Genomic DNA, 24,574 nt, shown 5'->3' with positions numbered 1-24,574 from the left:
TTTTTAAACTTGCTTATTTATCCTTTAATCTATGCCTCTTTATTTTTTATTTATTCTTTAATCTATGCTACGTTTATTTTCTCAGTATGTTACAGATGTATTCGTTTTTTATGTGCAATCCTATGACTGCATACTATTGGTTCATGGTGATAGTGCGATACCTCACTGTTCTATATCGATATGTGATGATCGATTAGTCGGGTCTGAAGCGGCAGCACAGGGAGCACAACACAAGTTAAGCTAGCAGCTGCATTTCAGAGGTAAGCGGAGTAACTAACTAAATATAAACTGTGTTGCGTTGAATTTAAAAATGTTAACTTAATGTAAAACATATGTAAACAGAAAACAACATTATATCAGATGTGTGGAGCTTCATTTACCCAGGAACTTCACCACGTGGGTACAGGAACCACCGGTGTGCCGTGGTTAGGAGTGCTCGATTCGTTGTACAGCGGTTGCTAGGCGGACGGGGTTTGAAGCGTTTAGAGTTGATTCATGCGTCAGAAGCTCTTACCTCCGACGACGCGTGCTCTGTAACGTATGAAAACAAACGCTTCTCTGACTGTGTAGACTAGCGTGCTGTACTTCACTAGAAATGTACAAAAAGTAAACCCGTAGGTCAGTCGTTGCTTATTTTAATCCAGCGTATGCAGATTTACCCACAGAAAACCGGTAATTCACCTGTAGTAATATTACTGTGACACCAGCGTTGATGAAAATAGCACGAAACACGTTAAACTCACTCTGGAAGACTAGCAACAGCTACACGTTATAAATCACATTATAGGTAAATGTTATGCATTACGATGATATTTCGCCACATTAATAATCCTCTTGCACACTAACGTTAATCTTTAGTATCTTATGCTTGTATGCTGTTGCTATTTTGTTGTCAGTTAAGCACTGTTCTTAATGTTATTGTTTTATTAGATTACAGTGTAAGTTATATGAGACAACACTTTAGATTTGCAATATACAACATAGACTTATTTATCATTATACAACAAAGGGTTGGATAGTGAGACTAAGATGTAGTTCCCGTTTTGTTTCTCTTTAAAACAACATTTACAATGCTTTACAGTTCATCAGCTGAAGAGAGACAACAACAGCAAACTTTCAGTCTCACACCTGAAGGAATAAGCTGCTCTTGGTGATGCAGCAGCAGATACTTCTGTATCTCTTGTCAGATGGCAGCAGGGTGAACAGGCTTTGGCTGGAGTGGGTAGTGTTGTTTAGTATCCTTCGGGCTCTGCGCAGAAACTTCACCTCACCTCCCCGACATCACTGATGCTCGTGGATGGGTACCAGTGATGTTGTGGGAGGTTTTAATCACAGAGTCATTGCAGAGTCTTCCTGTCCTGGACTGTTCATATCCCATCCCATTGCAGGCCTATAAAGAAATAATATCCAGAGTTTGGTGTAGAAGAACTTGAATGGCCCGACCTTAGATGATTTTTATTATTATTTCAGACTATTTTATAACAACAATTGTCAAGTCCTTTTGGCATATTTTGGGGAGAATAAATGCTAAACAAAGTAATATGAGGTCATTATGACTTTAACATGGCTTAGACACTGCTGTGGGAGTGGTTTAGGAATATGTCAGTGTTTTTTTTTCTGTTCCATAAATAGTGTGATCAATAGAAGTTTCCCCTGTCTTCCCCTGAAACAGGATTTATCATCACTGTGGGCTGCCGGTCATGGGGTTGACCAAGCAGTACCTGCGCTACGTTGCCAGTGCAGTGTTTGGAGTAATCGGCGGCCAAAAAGCCAACATCGCATATGTGACCCTCCGAGGGGGAGAGAGGGGCCGCTACGTTGCTGTGGCTGCATGTGAGCACGTGTTCATCTGGGATGTCCGAAAAGGAGAGAAGGTGAGATTTTGACATGGTTATAACAGCAGTGGAGGACAAGTCCGGGTCTCCAACAGGAAACTGTGTGTAGCAGCTTTAGAAGCTCCCTTCGAATAAAATCATTCCCAGATACCATCTAGTGTCTCTCTCTTTGTCTTTTTGTCCAGGTTCTGATCCTGCAGGGACAGAAACATGAGGTGACCTACCTCTGCCCCTCACCGGATGGCATCCATATCGCTGTGGGTTACGAGGATGGTGCTGTGCGAATCTTTAGCTTGCTGAATGGTGAGAGCAACGTCTCCTTCAATGGCCACAAGTCTGCTGTCAGCATTATGAACTACGACAAGCTCGGAGCTCGCCTCGTCACCGGTTCTAAGGTAAGGCAGCCTAGCTTTTCTTGGTTTTTGTTAAGGTTTGCCTGACATAAGTTTCACATGCTTACAAAATTGTGCATGAGGACGGAGTCTTGACATGATCAAATCAGTTGACTTCCAGTCTGATTCTGCACGACTGGTTTGTGCTCTATTTGTTACAGCATGTATTAAGCAGTCATTACCTTTCCCTGTCTCTTCAGGACACAGATGTGATCGTGTGGGACATCATCAACGAGTGTGGGCTGTACAGGGTGAGAGGCCATAAAGATGTCATCACACAGGCCTTGTTCCTCAAAGACAAGAACCTTCTGGTCACGAGGTGAGGCACCTTTTACCTTCGCTGACTGACTAATTATCAATAAAATGTGTATAAACGTGAGAACACAAAAGAGTCAGAAGCTGTTATCCACTGTTCCCTGAGCAGTGACAGTGGTCAGGTCAAGCTTATTTGTTGAAAAACAAATGAAAAATGATTGTTAATAGGATAGTATTTAATCTGATGCTGATGATTGTTTGTATTGCTGCTAGTTGGACACTGATGTTAGTTGTTAAAAATAATTTTATGGCATGCAACTATCATGAAACAAAAGTCTGTCATACTCTGAGTCTAATTAAAAACAACCAGAATCTCTGCCTTCTGTGTCACTTTCAGCAGCTGTGGTGAAAAGTCATCTCATACCGAAGAGCTTCATGTTCATAGATGAAAATGAGAGCTTTAGGGGAAGTTTCCCAGAAGAGTTTTTGGGCTTTTACACCATCTGTCGCTTTGACCTCATTTGGTTATGGCAAAGGAGCACATTTTTATTTTCATATTAATTTGGGATAATGAAATTTACTACATGTTATCACTTCAAAAATATAAGTATAGTGCCACTCTGTATGTACAGTAAATAATGTGGTGATTGTGAGTCTAAGTTGCACTATAAGACTTCATACTACCGTTGATGCAACCAGACAGCCTTATGAACCTGCATATGGGTTTGATTTATGCATTTTCGTCTGTGTGCTCTGCCGCTCTACAGCTCTAAGGACAGTTTTGTGAAGTGGTGGGACCTGGACACACAGCACTGCTTCAAGACCATGGTGGGCCATCGCAGTGAGGTGAGAGGCTTCTTAGTCTACAGTCATCACAGTTAGTTTGGATGAGTTGAAAATGGGGTTGCATGAGGTACCTACAATAAATTGTGGTCAGCACTTCCCCAGTTAGGAGAACCAGGGAGGAATACCAGCTGTGGACCAGGTCAGCAGAAAAACATACTTTTGCCACTTAAAAATAAGGTCAACCTAAGAAGAGTGTGGTTGGGGGGAGAGCAATTTTTTTGTTTATATAACAGCAGTTTCCTGTCAGAAAAGGCTGCCTGATGTCAAGATAAAGCAGTGAAAATATTCTAAATATAGTGCACAGTTGAACTTTCTTCTTATCAAACAAAATATGTAGCGTGCTTATGAAGGCTTGGATCAGCCAATTTCAACCAATAATATCATTACATCCACCCATCAACCAATCTTCCAACTTTTAGCGGCATACTAGTAGCAGTATAAAGTGAAATCTAGAACTCTGACAAATGCTGCATATTCTGTTTTACTGAAATACATCGTGATACAGAATCTAGAAGCTCTTGAAATTCTGCTTGATCTTACAGGAAAAGCTCCTGGTTACTAAACACATGTAGACAATGTTGTCAGAGAACTCACGAGCAGGTTTCGCTTCTCACACTCCTTGATTTCCATGTGCCTGACTTTTCAGTTCTGCTGTTTTCTAAAGCAGAGCTAGTTTAGTTTCAGTCTCCTGAGTTTTTTCCTGAAAAGGTCACTGAAGTTATTACATCTTTTGTTGAGATAAGGTGAGGGAGACAGGATTGAATTATTTAACTGAATGAAAGCACAGAATGAACGGATCACTTTGCCTGCCCTTTGAGAGATTATACTTTTTTTCATACTCAATTGTCATATCAACAAGACCTAGTTCTATATCTCAAAGCTTTAGAAAAATAACCTAAAAGCTTGTAAAGGTGTGTTTTTTACATTTTTAATATGATATATTTCCATGCCGATTCAGTGGTTTAAGTTTGTGATGAGTCAGTTTCATAGCAACCATTCATAACAGATATATCTCGCATCTCTTCACACAAATTCATACTGTTGTAGATTTAAAGATATTTCTTTGGTCTGGATCAGCTGATGATGATGAATAGCAGTCTCTCTCAACTTGGGAAATCTTGTTCAAGTCATCCTACCTGGATGAATGAGATAAATCGATGTGACAGCGTTCATTTTCCTGTGTGTGTGTGTGTGTGTGTGTGTGTGTGTGTGTGTGTGTGTGTGTGTGTGTGTGTGTGTGTCAGGTATGGGGCATGCTGCTGCTGAACCAGGAGAACAGGCTGTTAACAGGCTCAGCGGACAGTGAACTTCGAGCCTGGGATATCAACTACCTGCAGGAGGTGAGGACGAACACAGCAGGATACTTGTTCTCAATATTCTCTGTACTCCCTTTCTGTCATGTTCTGCCACTAAATTCCTGTCAATCTTACACACTGGACTTTTAAATACTTATTAGAGGTAACAACAACTGTATGTGTATTATGAAATGATAAATTAATATGAATGCAGTCAACGTACATTATATTTTATTTTCTTATTTTCTCATAATGGTGTGTGTAGTATGGAACTGGGAGAACTGGGATTTCCTTTCTGAAGGTGATATGTTTTGCTCTCTATAGGCCAGTGGTGTTTATTATCACATAGATGATGCAAATCCCTTTTGTGTAGCCTGTTGTACTCCAACTCAGTTGCTGGAAATGCACCTACTGTCATCTTTTATGACATTAAAACCATTTGAAACCATTTGCACCACAGTGTTTAACTATCAGGTGTTAACCATGTTATGTTTCTATGTGTTTTTTTTCCGTCTGATCAGTACCTGTTGTTGTAAAGGCTCTGTCTGTCTGTGTGTTTGCATCCTGCTCAGGAGAAAGCTGAGGGTGAGCCTAAGGTGAAGAAGGGGAAAACTCTGCTGGATGAAGACGATGATGAAGACAACGAAGACGGGGTTGATGAAAGTCTTGAAGAGGTAAGAGAGTATAAATGGTCTGGATAATTTCAGGCCACTTAAGGAAAGCCTGCATAATATATACATTACATTAATATATTTCCTCTGACCAGTGGGCTTGTTAACATTCATACAACATGAGCAGAAAAATGTTGCCGTTAATCTTTCAAAACAGGTGCTAACAAGGTCTGTTCAAAGGAGATTAATTATATTTTTTAAGCTGAATTATGTTTTTTTTTTGTATCTTTCAACTTTCTAACAACAGCAGCGCACCTTCATGAACTCAAATAAATCTCTTCTGCTTGTACTTTGACGTTAAACTTTGTCCTGTCCCTCTGTCTTGCTCTCGCAGCGGATCTTGAGTTGTAAGAAAGCCGGCTCTATCCTGAGAGAGGCCAGAGACCGAGTCGTCTCGCTCACAACTGACAACAAGGCCAGAGTCATCGCCTGCCATGTGAGTGATGAAGCGTCTTCCGGTGCCTTTTGTGAGGACGTCTGGGTTTCTTCAGAAATCATGAAGAATCTGTTAATTTAACAAAGATTTTCTGCCCAAACACAAAGTAAACCGTATCAACATAAAGAGATACCTTCATTGTTCAAATTTATCAAAGAGCCTCGTTGAGGATATGGAAATTACATCATAGCTGCAGTAAAGCCCAGATTAAACTCTGGTCTTTTCTTTCAAATATCAATGTTAAGCTTTGATGCTTCAGACTTTTTTGTACAGCCCTTAACCCCCATGACTCTGACAGCCTATCATTTTGAGACCGTTTAATATTCACTAGCGTGAACATTGTTTGGTGCCTAGTTTGTTTTGTATGTCTTTCCTCAGTGTTTTTGGATAAGAAACATTGTTCAGTGACAAGTTATTTCCTCTCATGCAGACATTAACGTGCTTGTCTGCGTTCAGCTGGCTGTCAGCTGTATTTTTTGCAGCGTGCTCAGTTAATATGGTGCTTTTGTTAGTTACATAAAGTTGTCCTGATGTGTTGGGGCCATTAGGCTGGAATTACAGAGAGATTGTTGTTTAGTAGATTTACATGCACGAATGCACTTTGTTTATTTATCAGAATTATTGAATTTAAAATCCATTATTGATACTGATATATCCTAATAGACAGTTAATGAGTTACTGGTATACTTATCTCCTCCCTCTTCCATCAGGGCAATGATTCTGTCCTGGAGCTCTTCACTGTGCTGTCAGAGGAGGAAGTGCAGAAGAAAATGACAAAGAAGATGAAGAAGGCCAAAAAGAAGGCAGCCAAGTAAGCAGAAGAAACACCATCATTTTGGTTTAGTTTATTTTGAAGGTTTACCTGCTCATTATTATTGTCACCACTGTTATAACTACAGAAGTATTACCACAGTGTAGTGGTGTGCACAGCCCTCACTACTTCTACTGGTAATACACTTTTGCAGATTATTCCTTTGTAGGGCTGGAACTAATGATTATTTTCGTTGTTGATTAATATGTTGATTCTTTTATAAATTAATCGATTAGTTGTTTGTTTCATGAAACGTCAGAAAATTGTGAAAAATATCAATCAGTGTTTCCCAAAGATGACGTCCTCAAATGTCTTGTCCATGACCCAAAGATAATCAGTATACTGTCATAAAGGAGTAAAGAAACCTGAAAATACCCTATTTCAATTTCAAATTCAGTTTAAGAAGCTGGAATCAGGGAATATTAATTTTTTTCCTCAAAAAATACTCAAACAAATGAATTATCAGTTGTTGGTAGCTCATGTAATAATTGTTAATGAATCATTGCAGTTCTATTTTTTTAATGCTTACTATCTTTAAGAATAAGAAAGACAATGAACCTTAATCAAAATGAGCACCTGAGTCCATCATTTAAATGTGTGAGAATTAGACATAGAGGCTAATTTTCATCTGCAGCCTCTGGCAGGTTGAGAACATATAAAAAAACATAAAAAGGAAACATACAAAAAGAACATAAGCACAGACGAAAGCTACTAACACACTGATGCTACTGCTACTCCTTATAATCGTGCGTTATGTACTTAATGTGCCATTGCACCCTCTTCTACAAGTGTTGATCCTGCTGCACTGAAGTGTGTGAGCAGTAGTTACTCAGCCGTGGGGTTTTGAGCTCAGCATGCTTATTGTATGTCTGCCCCCTGCTGTAGAGCTCAGGAAGATACAGGCGAGGAGGCGTCAGAGCCGGTGGTGGAGAGGATGCTGAAGGACGAGATCATCAGACTGACTAACATCAAGGCCTCCGCCAAGATCAGGTAGGAGCCAAAACATGACAGTAGCTCAGAGGTTAGCGAGGTGAACCTTTGTCAAAGATAGACGCAAAACTAGGCAGTCACAGGGTTCATATGGGTGCTGGAAATCCCTAAAAACTCTTGAATTTTAGTGGAGTGTTTTCAAGGTTTGAAAAGTGCTTGAAATTGTTATTTCACTTCATAATGAATCTCTACCTGACTTAATAGTTTGTTTTCTAGTCAGATATTGGTTGATATTGATTGGTTTAATGTGATAATATACAGAGAAAGGCAGGAAATTCATGAAAAATTACTTTAACAATTAATCAATTATCAAAATAGTATTATAGTTGAATTCTTTTTTTTTTGCCACTTGCCCAGTTGGGCAAGTGAGTTGCTAAATTTGCCGGCCTGACATGGCATTTAATTGTCCCAGGCAAGTGAGCAATGCTTATTGTTGAGCCTTGTTTAATATGAAAAAGACATGAAAAAAATTCTTTTGAGAATATGTATATAAATATGTAATTTACCACAGTGCTGACAAAGCTTGAAAATGCACCTTGACTTTGGAAAAGATGCAGGAACCCTGTATTCAAAAGAACAATCATTCATCCAGACTAAACTTACAAACAACGCTGAAAGCCTGAAAGTTGCATGTACAACTCCTCACACAAATCTCCTCCATCCCCTCTCAGATGGGTGGAATGCCTGTCATGTGCAGGTGGTGAGCTGAAGGTGGCGCTGCTGCTGCAGAACAACACCATTGAGACATACAGCCTGAAGACCTCTGACAAGACCCCCACGGCCAACAAGACGGCTCGCCTCACGCTAGGCGGTCACCGCACCGACGCCCGCACGCTGGCCTTCAGCTCAGACAACCTGGCCATCCTATCCGCCTCTGGTGACACTGTCAAAGTGTGGAACAGGTGAAGCTGCTTCAGTCCCAGCAGGCCCTGAAAATGTCTTGAAAGTGTCACTGAGTGGTTTCTGACAGCATGTCCTGCTGTCTGTTACAGGTCAACTCTGCAGGTGATTCGCACCATGGCCTGTGAATACGCCCTCTGCTCCCTCTTTGTGCCTGGAGACAGACAGATCATTCTGGGAACTAAGGTATTTTGATAATAAGGGTGGGTTATATGACCTCAAATTTATATCAAAGTCTTATTTTGTTTAATGTGACACTTATTTCACCATATGACAAAATAATACACTCAAAACATGATTCAGTCTCTTCTTACTCTGTTGGCAATGCAAGGACACTTAACTTAGTAATAAGGATTTAAAAGTTTATTGGCTTCAGATAGGAATGAACACAAGGTACAGGCCTACATTTGTTTTGGGAGGAGTGGCCCGCTCCATGATGTGGGTTAATTAAACTAGGATATTCTTTGTACAAGTTTCAATATTTGGTTTATTCATCCATGCATGGTGATTTATTCTTTCACAGTTCTATGAATTCACTGCTGCCAGTTTTGTGTCTATGTGAAGTTTCAAAGTGTCTCTTTTGGCCTCGCCAAGTCAGACTATGCCATGTTGATTTGCGTCTAGTGGCGAGCTTGCAAACTGCAAACACCTTGTTACATCCTCCTCTCCCAAGCATGTAGGAGAAACTACAATGGCCATAAAAAGTCACAATAAATGCGAAAGACCCTCTCTAGAGCTAACGTTTGCTGGTTTGTGGCAGTGCAATATGGCAGCAATAAGAGGACCCGCACCCTCTGTAGACATGAAGGGCTCATTCTAGAGCAATGACACAACAATTATTATTTTCAGGTGATTATACTGTAATAAAAACATACTTAACAGTATTATATTCCATTTCTGCCTGGTTCTGCCAATAAATCCCCCCTAAATCACAATAGACCTTTAAATAACAAAACCTTTTATTGGTAAGAATTGAAATGAAGTGTGTTTATTCAGTTTTATACCTGCTCAACTCAAGCAATCCTTAAAAAACACACCTTCCAGCAGGTATCCCTGTTGTAATGGAAATCCCTGCTGTGCTGGATGTCTGAAAAGCGGGTCTGTGGGACGGGATGGCATGTTGTTAGTGTTGCTATAGATATTTAACCTGAAAAATCTGTTGCTAATGTTTTGTTTTCACTGAGTGTTGTTTCTCCCGTCAGAGCGGGAAGCTGCAGATCTTTGAGTTGGCCTCAGGAAGCCTCCTTGAGACTGTGGATGCCCATGATGGAGCCCTGTGGTCTCTGTGCCTCGCCCCAGACCAGGTAAACCTGACTACCTGTCTGTCTGCAGTCATACCTGTCATACCCTTTTTCTTACTATTTCTTGAAATTTTCTTACTATTTTCATACCTTAATCATTACATCAATTCAATTTTCTGTGCTTTTTCATTTGCTGTATGCGTGTCATTCCTGTAGAGGGGGATTGTCACAGGAAGTGCAGATAAGACAGTGAAATTCTGGGAGTTTGAGCTGATAAAGGACCAAGAGACTGGCCAGAAGTAAGTCACCACCTTATTTTCCGGTTGATTTAGGATGATCTCATATTTCCTTGCACCTTGAATAAAGAGCTTGACTGAAACTAGAAAAGAAACTTTTTCTATTCTAAATGAAGTTTTAATGCTCGCTTGAGACGTTTTTGTCGTTTAAAAAAAAAAAGAATCAATGTGCTTCATTGGAGATTGAAACACTTTTTCCAAATAAGTTCTTACATAGCGACTGATCAGCTGTTTCTGTTGCAACAGTCTCCTCATCGCTCCCATGTTTCTGTAAGATGTCCATGATCACTCCACACAGAACGGATGAAACCTTCCTCACATTTATAAATGAAACAAACAGAAATGTCAAATTTTCATTGTGTTTCCTACATTGTTTTTCACCATTTGATGTTCAGCTGGCACTCTTTTAATGACATGATCTTGGAGAATTGGCGAGAGCCACTACTTATCTCATCAAACCGACTCCGAATAATCGCATAATGGTCGTGGATTGAAACAAGCATTCATTCACTTTTTATTTTGCCGATTTAGTATTTCAGTGAAATGCTGAAAAATGTCTCAGCTTTTACAAATAAACAATTGGTCTAAAATCATGTGAAACTACCAAAGTTGTTATTAGAGATGATTTCTACTCTGCTCACTCTACCCACAGCAGGTATGATGTGAAACAATAGTCAACATACTCTATGTACTAAATGTAAATTGGTCTATATTATATTTAATATGTGCAACAATTTTCAACTGTGAATTGCTCAGTAAAGCAATAAGGTGAATGTAACAAGAATTACACATGACTCATATTTAATATTGTATGTGCTGAGATGACATTTCTGTGTGTGTGTGTGTGTGTGTGTGTGTGTGATGTAGGAGACTGACCGTGAAGCACACACGCACTCTGCAGCTGGAGGAAGATGTTTTGTGTGTGAAGTTTTCTCCTGACCACAGACTGCTGGCTGTCTCTCTGTTAGACTGCACAGTCAAGATCTTCTACACAGACACACTTAAGGTATGTCATGCGTACGAACTAAACTAATATATTCTGTGAATAATTGCATCATTATTAGTGTCTCACATTCTGTTAACATCATATCTGAACTTTCTCCCTCTCCTTGCTTCAGTTCTTCTTGTCTCTGTATGGACATAAGCTACCTGTACTTTGTCTGGACATCTCACATGTGAGTACTCTGAAGGTGTAAGAATGTTAACTATCTAACTTTGGAGCCCCCCTGTAGAGGCCTGCCTCCCACTTTGAAAACCTCAGGTTTAATACCTTTCTTCATCATCTGTGATGTGAAAAGGTCAGATTTATACAAAGTCAGAGAAAGCAGAAGTTTGTGTTTTGCTCACGGTTAAGTTATAAATAAGGTGACCAGCCATCTCTGTTTTTTGGGGACAGTCCCCTTGTGGCCTGTCCCTGGCTGGAGCTGTCCCTGAACATGTCCTCCTTATTAACTGTGCATTAAAAACAGATTAGAAATTGTCATAATATTTTATGTGGCAAGAAAGACTGGACAGGACTAGGAAAGACAAAATGTTAATTCTTGGTTTATGTTGATATCAAGACAAAAACAATCTTCATCATTATGGATAAGTACTCCTCCTCCTCCTCTTCCTGCCAGCTCTGCAGGCACCACCACACACCTAAACCATAAAGAGTATTTCCAACATGTGAGGACACGTCTGATGTCTGATCTCCTGTTGTGGGCTACATGTGTGAAGGGCCAGATTCGGACAATGTCCCGACCTGATTCTCAGAACATTGTTGTTCATCTGTGAAAACAGCTTTAGATGCAGTTTTGGTGTTGGTTTCCATCTGGTTGTGGTTGTACTGGGATCCTTTTGTGTTACAAGACAGAGATTTGTGTTTTTTGAACAGGACAGTGATCTGATGACTTTGAAAATCATGTAGTGTGACCAAGGCTTAATCAACTTGAATCATGTTTTTTTATTGTTTGACTTGGACTGAAGTTAGGGTCATCTTGTCCCACAATCCTGCCTCGCGGACTCTGATCATGTGTTTCTGTTAACCAGGACAGCACGCTTATCGCCACTGGCTCTGCTGACAGAAACGTGAAGATCTGGGGTTTGGACTTCGGCGACTGTCACCGCTCCATGTTTGCTCATGACGACAGGTAACGCCCAGCGACACAGACCCAAACCAAACAGTCATGTGTTCGTTGGAACAGAAACTGTTTTTTATCACATATGTGGTGGTGAAATCATTTTCTGTGCTGTCGAGTTTCCAGCTCTGACTTCATGTGTTGTGGTCAGGGACTCTGATCCATGTCCTGTTAACTCAGACTGCCCTGTGACTTCACACCAGCTACTCTTTCATCTCACCGCTCATCTGTTTTCTCATAGATCATCTCACTTTCTGTCCTTAATGTTTTTTCTTGCTCTGGCTTTCCTTTATTTTAAGGCTTTTTGTGTTCATGTAGTTTTCTTTCAAACTCATTCCCCTGTTTCGCCTGAGCTGCTGCTGAATTTCTTGCTTTCTTTCTTTTGTCTTTTTGTCACTCATCCCTACTTTCTAGCTTTAGATTTATTTTCTGTTTCACCTTGTTTCACTTGGCTGACTTTCTCTCTCTTCCTTCACTCTGTTTGTTCTCCACAGTGTCATGTTCCTCCAGTTTGTCCCCAAGACTCATCTATTCTTCACAGCAGGAAAGGACAAGAAGATCAAACAGTGGGACGCCGACAAGTTTGAACACATCCAGACACTTGAGGTGACACTTTTCTCCGTAGCCTTGATATTTGGAGTCTTAAGGCTCATCCCAGGGGTCCTCTAACAGGCTTTCTTCACATCTCATATGCTGACATACAATGGTGACCACACCTCATTCGTCAGCTGTAAACCAGATTTGTCAAACAGAATCCAAAACTAGATACGGTGCATTTACTTGTGTTGTTTGGTGAGAAAGATTATTGCATTTGATAGGTGATTAAAAGTTTGGATGTAATGTCCAATAATAAACAACAGTAACAATTTTGTTATTCTTCGATCCTCACCACATGTGAGGAATGTTGGGCTTGGGGAAGCATCAGAGCAAAGGACATGTTGTTATTTAAATCAACACTTGATCTTCAGTTAACCCTGTATATTTGTCCAAAATTTCATGGTGAAGCAATCGTTGCTGATTGAGTCACAATTACAGATGGACTAAAGGGCTCATACATCATCACGACTAAAATCAAAACAGTGATGAAAGTTTAGGAGAGAATGGAAACAAGAGTTTAAGTGGAATTTGGCACTTCTAAGGACATAATGTACTGCAGTGTGTGCTGCCAGTTTCCCCAAGAGAAGTCTAAATAACGTTTCTTCACAAACACCACATCAAAATTCAGAAAAGGAAAAGTGGACGAGTGTCATACTTAAGGAAGGTGTTAAGGTCATTTTAATTTTATAATGATAATGAGACATACCCTATTTAATAGCTTTGAATTTTCAAAAATATCATAATCATTGCAACACTTTATATTTTTTACGTTTTTCCTTGAAATATCTGACCACCTTTTAGTGACATTTTTCTATCATTGTTTTGAAAATTCAGCCAATAACAGAAAATATTCGGTTAATGCAACCTCTGTGCGTGATGAGTGATTGTTTAGAAAGTAGTTGATAGTTGGTCAGGGATTGCACAGTTGTGATTTAACAAATCAATTTTGTTCTGTTCTGTTGATCTGCCTCACTGTAAAAAGGACTAAAGCTTTCCAGGCTGACATTTGGCTTTTTCTCTCTGCCTCACAGGGTCATCATCGGGAGGTTTGGTGTCTGGCCATCAGCCCAAACGGTGACCACCTTGTGTCGTCATCCCACGACAAATCCCTGCGTCTGTGGGAGAGGACCAGGGAGCCAATCATCCTGGAGGAGGAACGGGAGATGGTGAGGTGGAGGACGGGGTCGACACAAGACGGTTTGACAACACGCAGATTTTTCGCGTCTTTAAATAACTCTGTTTTCATATTGACAGGAGCGTGAAGCAGAGTTTGAAGAGAGCATGGCCAAAGGAGACGAACCTGTGGTGAGTGCTCAGTTTTCAACTTCTAGTCTTAATACTTTACATTGCATTACATGCGATATAGATTCACAACGGCCTTTTTCAAGCAATCTTCAATCAATGAGGTGCAATCTAGATGTTTACAATAATTTGCCAGGTTCTAGGCATGAGGAACTTGCTATCAGTTGACAGCATTTCCAATTCAAGAGAATTTTTTCACCACCACACCTCTAATTAGGCTGTTTCATCGGTTCTCCTGCTGTCTTAAATGGATGTGAGTGATGTATTAATTTGTATCTGCAGGTACCTGGAGAGACTCAAGGAGAGGCAGCACCAGCTGGCAAGAAGACCATTGAGACAGTCAAAGCTGTGAGTTGACTTCACCGTGTAGCATGAATATCATTCCCATTCTTCTTAGCACTTGTTGGATCTTGCTCAGAGCACCAGTTACATGCAAGTATTTAGATAGTTTAGGGTAATAGCTTCAGTTTTACACTATAGTTGATGTCAGTGACATTGATATCTGTGATTGGCATTCCAACCACACCTGTTGGAATCATTAGAAAACTCTGCTGGACTTTAATAGACTCTGAAAACTGTGAATTATCAAGTTCATTATCGTCTCTGTTGATGTTTTTGCTACGTTCTCTTTGCAGGCAGAGCGAATCATGGAGGCTCTGGAACTTTACAAAGAAGAAACCAGGAAGATGGAGGAGCATAAATATGCTTGTGAGAATGCAGGCAAAGAGGTAGAGACATGATCCAGTAATCTTTTTACAGCCTCTTGTTGTCTTAGAGGAAATTTGTCCTCAAACATTTTATGTTTAAAGAATGCTGGATAGATGCTAAGTGGGGTCGACTTGTCCAGCAGCTACAGCTGCACTAATAAAACATCACCTATAGATAAAACATATACATATACGTTTTTGTTTCTTTCTGTTGTTAGTGTAGTTTTATGTTGTCAGTATTATAATTAAATAAATTTGACAAACAGTGGATATTATTTTGCAGCTGCCTGCACCCAAACCCAATCCTATCCTTGTGGCCTTTGGAAATGTTTCAGTAAGTAGAATAACAATGAAGAATAAAACATCTTAACCTCTAGTAACAGAGAATAGATATCAGTAAATTTATTGTTTTTAGCTTGTTTTCAGCTGCAGTTAACTAAGTCTGTCTTTGTCCCCTCTTCAGCCGTCCCGCTACGTTTTAGATGTCATAAAGAAGGTCAGATCGAGGTGAGGTGTGAGCCCAGGGTGACAAAACTAAACCCACACGATATTTCACTCTGACTTCACCCATAAAGTTAATCACCATCTGCATTGTTTGGTGCATATAAACAGTCTGTGGTTTTCTTTCTTTTCCTTTGTTTGTGTTGTGATCACCAGTGAGTTGGAGGTTTCTCTGCTGGTCTTACCGTTCCCATACGTGCCTCAGCTGCTGACACTGTTCAACAGCTACATCCAGCAGGGTCTGGACGTGGAGCTCGTCTGCCGCTGCCTTTTCTTCCTTCTAAAGTAAGTGCTCTCACTGTGTGTGGAAAAGAAAGTGTTTGGTAGCGAATTAGTGTGTTTGATTGTGATTGTTTATTTTTTTTAAACTGAAACTTGTAAAACAGATCTTTCAAATTAAATTATTTAATTAATAATTTTAGCATTTTGGTTATGAAATTTGAAGGTTTAAGATTGAAAAGGCCGCTCTTCTTTTGAATAAAGGTCCAGTGTTTGTACCGTCAAAATTTAACACTGTAAAGCTTTTTTTTTGTTTGCCTGCGCGCCAATGTAGACTCACCCAAGAATATTTACAAGTTTCTTTTCAAAATCCACACATCCACTCTTTGCATCAGCATAAATTGAATTTACTGCACAACACTTATTAAAAATTAAGATATACTTCACTTTTAAACCTGATTTGCCTTTCTCCTGTTATTTTCTTCTGCAAAACACAAACAACAAATGCCAAGAGCTGGCCTTACATTAGAACAAAATTATGACTGGTGTGTCATCTGCATGCCAAATTAAGTTATCATATGACTGACAAGCAGTCTAACATTTAAAAGGCTATTTTGTTTGCCTCTGCATGAGTGACAGCCATGGCCACAGGCATTATGATTTCAGGCTGTCCATCCGTCCCTCTCATTCTTGTGAACGTGATATCTCAAGAACATCTTGACAGAATGTTTTTCAAATTTGACAAGATGGATTCTCGTGTGGTTTCACGAATCCAACTGCCTAGCAAGGTAACAAGGTCATGGTGAACTCACAAATCTTGGAGATGTCAACTGTAAAAGTTTTTGACCATAACTAATGACTTCAATGTCCAATTATGACAACATTTCTCACAAATATCAAGTAGGATAAAATGATAACGTGATGACATTCTATACACATAAAATGTACATTCTGGATATAGAATAAACATTATATATCTATAAGCTCTATCAGTCCCTTGTGCTGCTCTGTAAAAACAGTCTCTAAGTGCATGTTTCTCGCTGGACAAGATTTACTAGAAGCAAACATTTCAACTTAGTTATAACTTCCATTTTGCCAAAAAGTACACTTTTAAGTCTTCACTACATATTTAAGAGTCTGGACAGACATTGATGTAAAATTCAGCTTGACTGGCTGGCAGAGGCATACAACCACGAGGTGGTAATTCTAGTTCAAACAGATTTTAGTGCGCTGTGGGTGCAGGCCAAGGCAGTGGTGGAGGAAACACTGGACTGAGCTGACATTGTTGTCTGTTTCTTTGTAGGATCCATTTTGGTCAGATCTCCAGTAACCAGATGCTGCTGTCTGTCATAGATGAGCTACGGACCAACACTCTATCAAAAGTGCGAGAAATCAGAGTAAGTAACATCTGGAAAAGAGAATTTTGGTTATAAAGAAAATCGGTTCCTCACTTTGACTGACACAGAGATTCTTGTCTTTTTCGTTTCCTCACCCCGTCTTCTGTCTTTGTGTCTCAGGACGTGATGGGCTTTAACAGCGCCGCCCTCCAGTTCCTCCAGCGGGAGATCGAGAGCAAAGAGGACGTGATGTTCTTTGCTGAAGCCACAGGCCAACTGAAGGAGAAGAAGAAGAAGAGGAGAAAGAGGGAGCGAGCCATCCTGACCATCGCTTGAATCATAACTGGACATTTTTTACTGTTTGTGTATAAACATCCACTCCGCATCTCCGCCCAGCAGCAGACCAGAGGGTTGACGCTGTTGTTTTTTTGTATGTCACGAAATCCTGGTAGGATGTTACACAGTGTTATTCAGTGACACGCTTCATTTCCCAAATAAACTGTCTGACTTTTTCTCACAGTACTTCGGGTTTTATGGGGGGCTTTTAAAACAAATAAATCCTCCAGCGTGCAGAGAGGTGTAGTGTGTATTCACAGCAGCAGCTTCAGCTCTCTATAAAACACATTCATGTACAGTTTAGCCTTAAATAGATTTCATTGTTGAGGCAGAACTAGTACTCCCTCCATGATCCCCACACACAGAGGACAGGTTTGATTTAAGCCGGTTTCTGTCATTTTGGCCTAAAGGGAGCGTTTCAGGCCCAGAGCCAAAACAGCACTGTAAAAATGAACTATTTGATTTAGCTTAAAAAAGTTAGTTAAAAGATAATTTGAAGAAGAAATATAGTTTAATAAATTATTAAGTAGAAAACAAATTACCTTTTACATTCTTTTAGTTTGAAAAGTCAGATCTTAATTTAACACAAAGAACTTGGAGCTGCAGCTGCTCATGTTGGAGCTACTTTGTTCCAGCTTTGTTTGACACAAAGACACTATGTGAAGCTGTCCCCTGTAAATTCATTAAATTAAATAAAGTGTAAGGAGTAGGGAGCGAGTAAGACCTTGTTGTGAGCAGTTTCATAGAGGAACTAAATAGTTCCTCCATGAAACTGCTCACAACAAGATGTGTGTATCATCTTGAGTAACTGGGTACTGATTTCTGGAAAGAGACACTGGTGTTGAGTTTTTTAAAGGTATTTTTTTTGGCATTTTGAGCACCACAAGCTAAGTGACATTTAGTCCAATTATACTGGAGAGATGACAGACATCTCACCGGCAGAAATCTCAAGTTAATTTACTTGAATGACTAAAATTGTTAGATTATAAACATCCAGAGCAAAATAATGAGCACATAAAGAAATGCATGCTGCAGGTAGGATCTCCGCAGCTGCCACCACACACTTGGTCATAAGTGATCATTGAGAGTTATTGTGTTTATATGAGTATATATTGTTTTTAGGAATAAATGGCGTATTACACTTTTAATGAGAGAAGTTCCTGTATGTTTTTTTTTTTTTACAGTGAGGCTAAAGATGGTTTGGACATGGCAGAGGGTTTTGAAACCTGTCAGAGTACCTGAGCTCCGGACAGCTGGATGTGACCTCACTGTCTCACAGAGCCGTCTCTAGCTTGTCACTGAGAAAGAATTCCCCCGATTCCCATTGGCCTAACCGCAGCCATCCACCTCTGAAATCAGGGAGATGTAGCTCGACTTTACAGCCCTTGTAACTTTGCCTGAATTTATAGTCTCAAGGCCTGGTGATGTGGTAAACATGTTTCACAGAGGGGGAGAAAATCTTCTCAGGTCTCAGCTCTGTGTTTCGCTCACACGTGAAGAGAGTGCATTTTTTATTTTTTTCGAGTGCCTGGCCCTCTAATCCTGTGACCTTTAGAAGAGTTTCACACCCACATCAGACACTTCATTTTCCACAAGTGTGTTTATTTCCTGACCATGGGGCGCTGTGGAATAATGAAATGAACCCTTTAAAACACCTCTCGCTCAGTGTTCGTGTTTTAATCTCACGGAGGACAAAAAACAAATTAACTCTGTATTTACAGGGTTGTTAAAAAAAAAGGGGCCAACAGCTCTTTATGGGGCTGGATTTGGTCTTAAGGCCGTAAATGTCACACCTACCAAAATTAAAAATTCTTCAGGAAAATCCCAAGCCACACTCTCACACACTCACACAGCACTTACAATGTATTATCACCCAACGGCCGTTTAGATCAATCATCACTAAATGTGTTTAAAAGAGGAAAAATGCAACGTAGAGGTGAAGGTCTTGAATCTATGTGAAGTGTGAAGTTTCACCTTCATTTGTGCCAAACATGTAAATAACAGTGTGGCATTTTATTGAACCTATAGTGCGATGTGTAATTTGCTCATGCAAAATCTGAATATGAAATCCCACAGCAATATATTCTGGGTGTGTTGTGATCAGTAACAGAGCCTCATGCAGTGTAAATGAAACATTGACAACATTTCTCTCACTTCACTCATCTGTGGCCTCTCCCGCAATCAGTCCTGACTTTATTGTTCATCTGAGCTTTTTATTTACAGCCTGTTCCTCAAACGCCAGTGTACCTCGTACGCCAGTTGTTGCATCGCCTGACTTTGATCGTTTTCAGCCCCATGCTCTCAACCTTTGGCCACAAAGTTAGTACACAGTAAGTGTTTACGTCAGGCTGCAGCTCTGACTCTGTTAGAGAAATACAGGGTTCAAAGTACAGTCTTGAAAGTTTGGAAAATGCTTCATTTTAACTGTTATGTTTTAGAAATATGCCTGAATTTGAATTTACTTGTTGAAAAATGCTTGATTTTCAACATAATCTGGTGTAGAGCTGCACAATTAATTAGTTAATTAAATAAAAATCACAATAAGTACGATATCCAAATTGCAGAAGCTACATTTTTTTGATAAAAGTAAAATGTGTAACAAAACGTCAATATAATGAAGTACTGTCGGGCTGCTGAGATTCCCTGAGCTACAAATCTTGTTCTCCAGATGAATGTTTATACGTTTGGTACAGATCCTATCATACTGTCATGATTTGATTTGATTTTTTTCAGTAAAATTGATAAACATGATGCAAAAATTATCATTCCCACTCATGTTGAATCACATTGCAATATCTGTCAAAATAATCTGAATATGTTTTTTTTTTTTTTTTTACTATATCATGAAGCCATAATGTGGTTCTACACGACCACTCATGAAAACCAAAAGTCATTTAAAATGAAACAATCCCATCATCATGTTAGTCATTCATAGTTAAATAAGTCTTCTGTTGGTCCCTTGCTCTGGAAATTAGCAAGCATTAAATAATCATGATCAAAACATACAAAGTTAATATGAACAGCTGGTTGAATATAGTGACAATATCTGTTTTTCAGAGATTCAGACAAATGGCAAGATAGCCTGCTCTTCATGTTCAACATATCTTCAAACTACACCGAATACATAATAAAATTTTGTCCTACAGTATTTATTTGTTTCTGACTCAGGTAAAATCCCCCAATACTGTATTGCTGAAAACACACACACATTTAAGTGGTTCAGTGTGAGCTCCTTCTGATAACTAATATAATAATTTTTTTTGCTTGCAGCCCCCTGGAGGGGCTCATCCCCTTCTCTGAAAACATTTGCTAAGGAATTTTCAATCTGCAGTCACATTTATGATAGCAGTTTGTTTGTTTTCTGCTTTGGTTTTAGTACCTTGAAAGTGTATGAGTAGTAAAACAACCTCAAATAACCTAAAACCTTACTGTTGATACAACATCTTGATTTCTGACAATATTTATTTTCTTTTTTTAATTACGTAAAATTTTAATCATCACAAGGACAGGTTAATCCAAGGATTTTAGCATCAAGTATCTTTTGTCATAAATTTTCACTTTGTTTCAATTGTGAACAGACATAAACGAGGCCCGGATGATCATCTGCTGAGGCGTCCAGTGTGCCAACCTGCCCTTCACTGACCAGTGGGATGGGCTTTAGTCACCAGTCACATTGAACTGGAAGCATTGGGTGCAAAAACCTTTCAGTTCATGAAGAATTTGTTGGGTCAGGTTGTTTATGTGTACCCTTTTCCAGTAGTGCAATAGAACTAAGTACATTTACTCAAGTACATATTTGGTACTTGGAGTCTTTTCTTTTCTTCTACCTTCACTCCACTACATATCAGAGGAAAATATCGTAATCTTTACTTCATGACATTTACCTGACAGCTATAAGTACTAGTTACTTTACAAATCAAGATTTTTTTCACACAAAACGTGAAGAGCTTATAAATCGTTATGTTTTCATAAACTGTCCAATACTCTATTAATGTACAGCTAAAAACAATTAGCCAGTGAATCAATTAGCTGATTCACAGAAAACTGATTGGCTGGTGGAAATAATTATCTCCACTAGACAGAGGCTGGGAGGGGATCCTGTGATCGCTAGTGTGTCTGTGTGTGTGTGTGTGTGTGTGTGTGTGTGCACATGTGTGCATGATCAACAGACCTGAAGCTTGTCCACAGCTAATTTTGAATAAATCTGTACCAATCAGACTTTTTTTTTTAATGGCTCTACATCAGTGACATACAGGGACAGAGGCATTATGTTTCTGGTTGCCTGATGGGGATCTGCACTCTACTGAATACACTCTTGTAGCTGTATACATAATCTCTGATGTAAAAAAAAAAAAAAAAAAAAAATCATAGCTCCAGCTTCCTAAATGTGAACATTTGCAACTTTTCATTTTAAATATTTTATTTATTTATTTATTTATTTATTTATTTATTTATTTATTTATTTATTTATTTATACTTTTGTGCTCTTTTTATTTAATTATTGTGGAGCCTCAGTATCCTGGGCACATGTTGATCATTTGGACAAAACAAGCATTGTTAAGGTGTCACTTTGGGCTCTGGGTCATTGTGATAAAATTTCTCACTACTTTTACTGAATTTGTACAAACCAATCAGTTAATGGAGAAAACACTCAGAAGATAATGAAAATAATGAAAAAGTTGCAGTCCTATATAAACCAGTTCAAAATGAGCTCCATCTAAACCAAATACAACAGTATAATTCTGCTTTTTTAGCATGAGTTACAAAATTGCATATGTCACATAGGGCATTTTTCTGCATTGATTATTTTTACTTAAAATAACCATTTCCTGATTATACTTCACCTTTACTGAAGTAACATTTTCAGTGCAAGACTTTACTTTTAAACACAGTATTTTAACAGTGGGGCACTAGTGCTTTTACTTAAGTAAAGGATCCGAATACAACATTTTTCAACATATTTCAGATCAGTCAATAAGTCAGTAGTTGTTTATTGTTTTGCTTTAAATGGTGAACAGAGACCAAAAAAAAAGGAATTAACCATGTCAATACATTGAACAGTGTGCCTTTGAGTCACTAGATGGCAGTCTTGCCCTTTCTTAAACTGGTTCCAGCTTGTCCCCTTTGGCATCTAGGCTCAGTCCTGCTCCATGTTCGGCGCTTTCACGCCACCTGCTGCAGCGTTCAGCCCATTATGGTTGACAGTCAGACAGCGACCACCGCTGGCTGTTTGCCATAACTCAGAGATACTTGGGGCTGAGGTAGTAATCTCTGCACTGATACCCACACATGGCATCACCAGTGCTTCTGGTGCTTATTGGCTCTGGGTCTGGTCAGGAGAACTCCTACAAGACAGATTGTCTTTTACTTGGATTTTGTGTCACTGATAGAGAAGTTTGGGTTTCTTTAGATTGTGCTCTGTATGTCATGTTTAGCCATGACAGCGATTACTGCTCATGATAATTACCTAATTCACAAACAGGTTATTTCAAACAGGTGGGCCGCAGTTACCAGGCAGTGAGTGTTAGTTCCTAGAATGTACAGTGCCTCCACCACACAGTATAATGTGTTATTTTACAGCCGGGATTTGCATTACATTTTGACGGGCAGGAGATACTGTTACTCTATGTGGTCTCCACTACTATAGTCTGTCATCATATGGTCTGCATGACATTATATACGATCAACTCACGGCTGCTGACTTGATTTGGTGGTGTCTATAGCCGGTGAATGTGATACGAGCTATAAATGTGAATGACCCATACTTGAGATAGATGTTGGTAGTGACATGGCCTCCTGTTACAGACGCACGCTGCACAACAACTCTCTGACCAAAGTGGAGCGATACAACAACCTGAAAGTGTGTGAAACTTGGAGATATGCATCCATCCTATAACAATAAATCTAATTTTATTTATCTCTGTATTTAATGTAAAACACAAAATGAGGATCTAATTTTGTGTTTTGAAATTATACAGGTATGCCGTGTGAGAATATAGACTGTAAGTGAATTGGAAAATAAATTATCTCACAGTAAGGATTTATTGCAGCACCAAATGAACTGATGTTAGTTGTTCACTGTTACAAATCTTGAGAGTAATTATTTAAAATGTTAAAGGAGAAGTTTGGTGTCAATACTTAACACTTAACACATATTAATCCACAGCAGAAAATAGTCCCCAGCATTTCTGCTTGTCTGAATAACATTTTCTGGAGACAACAGTGACCTGCTGGTTTTAGGAGTTATTTAATGTTTTTTTTTTTTAAAGTAAATGAAACTATACATTTGTAAAGATTTACATATTTTGAAGAAATGAGAGCCACAGACAGGGCAGGGAAGCAAGAAAATAATTAGAAATGAGCTAACATATTGTTGGCTTTGCTCTTTTCATGGTATTTGGTCACAACGAGAAAAAAAAAGAAAATAAAGATGATTGTCGCACTTATGCTTTAGATGCTAAGGTTTAAACCAGTTCTTGAAGTGCAAAGTTTGAGCTGGTCTTTTAATTATTAATTATAAAGTGTCAAAAGATGTAACATCTGTATGAGCATTTTTGTCAAAATATGCAGATTATCTAAAAAAATATTTCAAAAAGTCAATGGTAATTTCAAATAAATATCTTACATTCCTATTCAGTTAAGATTAGGAATACACAATATTGGATTTTTGATATTCAATGTACTGATATTTTCCAACTCATTTTGGCCAATTACTGATGCTGACACTGATATATGAACACTTTTCCACCAAACTTTAGAAAACATCAGGTCTCTTCTATTGCAGAATTACCCTGTTATCATGCCTTCTCTTATCATGATGGCCCACTGGCAGATGCAGACATGAGATACAGTGCTTTTCAAATGTATAGATTCACAGGGCGAAAAAACAAACAAAAAAACAAACAAAAAACTCCTTCTCAGGTTACATATACAACATGCCATATGTACTTTTATGTAACATTTTATATAAGCAAGAGGTGTGGATGATGCTCTTCCTGACAATAGCCACAGCCAGGGCAAATCTGACATATTTCACAAGTTGAAAAACAAGAATAAATCTCATGTAATCTCTGTCCACAGGGATCATGTGAAAGTAAATGTACAACTGTACAACTCTTCAACAATTAAAGACCACTGAAATTATGTAAATTGTGTACTCTTTCTCACATTGTTGAATAATTTAGCCACTCTTGTCTGATTTGCACACTTTAAAAAAATAGCCTTTAAATACCTTTTGTTCTCACTCAGTCAGTGGTTCATGTTGTATAGTTAAAGCATCATCTTATCAGACTGTCTTACGGATGACATACCGATATCATTGTGCATCCCTTGTTTAAGGGGTAGTGTGGGTTATTTAAGGAGGGGTTTATGAGGTACTTGTTGCTAGTCAGTGTATTTCCTACAGTAAATGGTGGCTGACACGCCCCCAGTTTGGAGAAGGACAAACAAAACATATTTTGCAGCTAAAAATAAGTCTACCCCCCCAG

General features: G+C 39.0%; 1 protein-coding gene across 1 annotated transcript; it reads left to right on the top strand.

Annotated features, from left to right (window-relative positions):
- Positions 1 to 156: 156 nt before the first annotated feature.
- On the top strand, positions 157 to 17,270 carry wdr3 (WD repeat domain 3). Its single transcript, XM_084724952.1, has 27 exons — positions 157 to 260; positions 1,673 to 1,874; positions 2,021 to 2,230; positions 2,428 to 2,546; positions 3,250 to 3,328; positions 4,573 to 4,668; positions 5,196 to 5,297; positions 5,629 to 5,730; positions 6,441 to 6,541; positions 7,427 to 7,531; positions 8,203 to 8,433; positions 8,524 to 8,617; positions 9,634 to 9,735; positions 9,889 to 9,971; positions 10,836 to 10,974; positions 11,087 to 11,143; positions 12,000 to 12,100; positions 12,583 to 12,694; positions 13,717 to 13,851; positions 13,940 to 13,990; positions 14,270 to 14,335; positions 14,623 to 14,715; positions 14,978 to 15,028; positions 15,158 to 15,201; positions 15,352 to 15,480; positions 16,718 to 16,811; positions 16,932 to 17,270. The coding sequence occupies exons 2-27, from the start codon at positions 1,701 to 1,703 to the stop codon at positions 17,085 to 17,087; spliced, it is 2,826 nt and encodes a 941-aa protein (XP_084581078.1). The 5' UTR covers positions 157 to 260; positions 1,673 to 1,700; the 3' UTR covers positions 17,088 to 17,270.
- Positions 17,271 to 24,574: the final 7,304 nt, after the last annotated feature.

This window comes from Lutjanus erythropterus, chromosome 8 (genome assembly GCF_056507025.1).
Source record: "Lutjanus erythropterus isolate fLutEry1 chromosome 8, fLutEry1.hap2, whole genome shotgun sequence".
Classification (NCBI taxonomy): domain Eukaryota; kingdom Metazoa; phylum Chordata; class Actinopteri; order Lutjaniformes; family Lutjanidae; genus Lutjanus; species Lutjanus erythropterus.
The sequence above is the reverse complement of the archived record's forward strand: the minus strand, read 5'-3'. Positions and strand labels throughout refer to the sequence as shown.

What these genes read in the sequence shown, in the direction of transcription:
- wdr3 (XM_084724952.1), top strand. Translation starts at nt 1,701, where the DNA reads ATGGGGTTGACCAAGCAGTACCTGCGCTACGTTGCCAGTGCAGTGTTT. An exon ending in ATGTTTGCTCATGACGACAG is followed by an intron (nt 12,101 to 12,582) that starts GTAACGCCCAGC and finishes TGTTCTCCACAG; the next exon opens with TGTCATGTTCCTCCAGTTTG. An exon ending in ATAAAGAAGGTCAGATCGAG is followed by an intron (nt 15,202 to 15,351) that starts GTGAGGTGTGAG and finishes TGTGATCACCAG; the next exon opens with TGAGTTGGAGGTTTCTCTGC.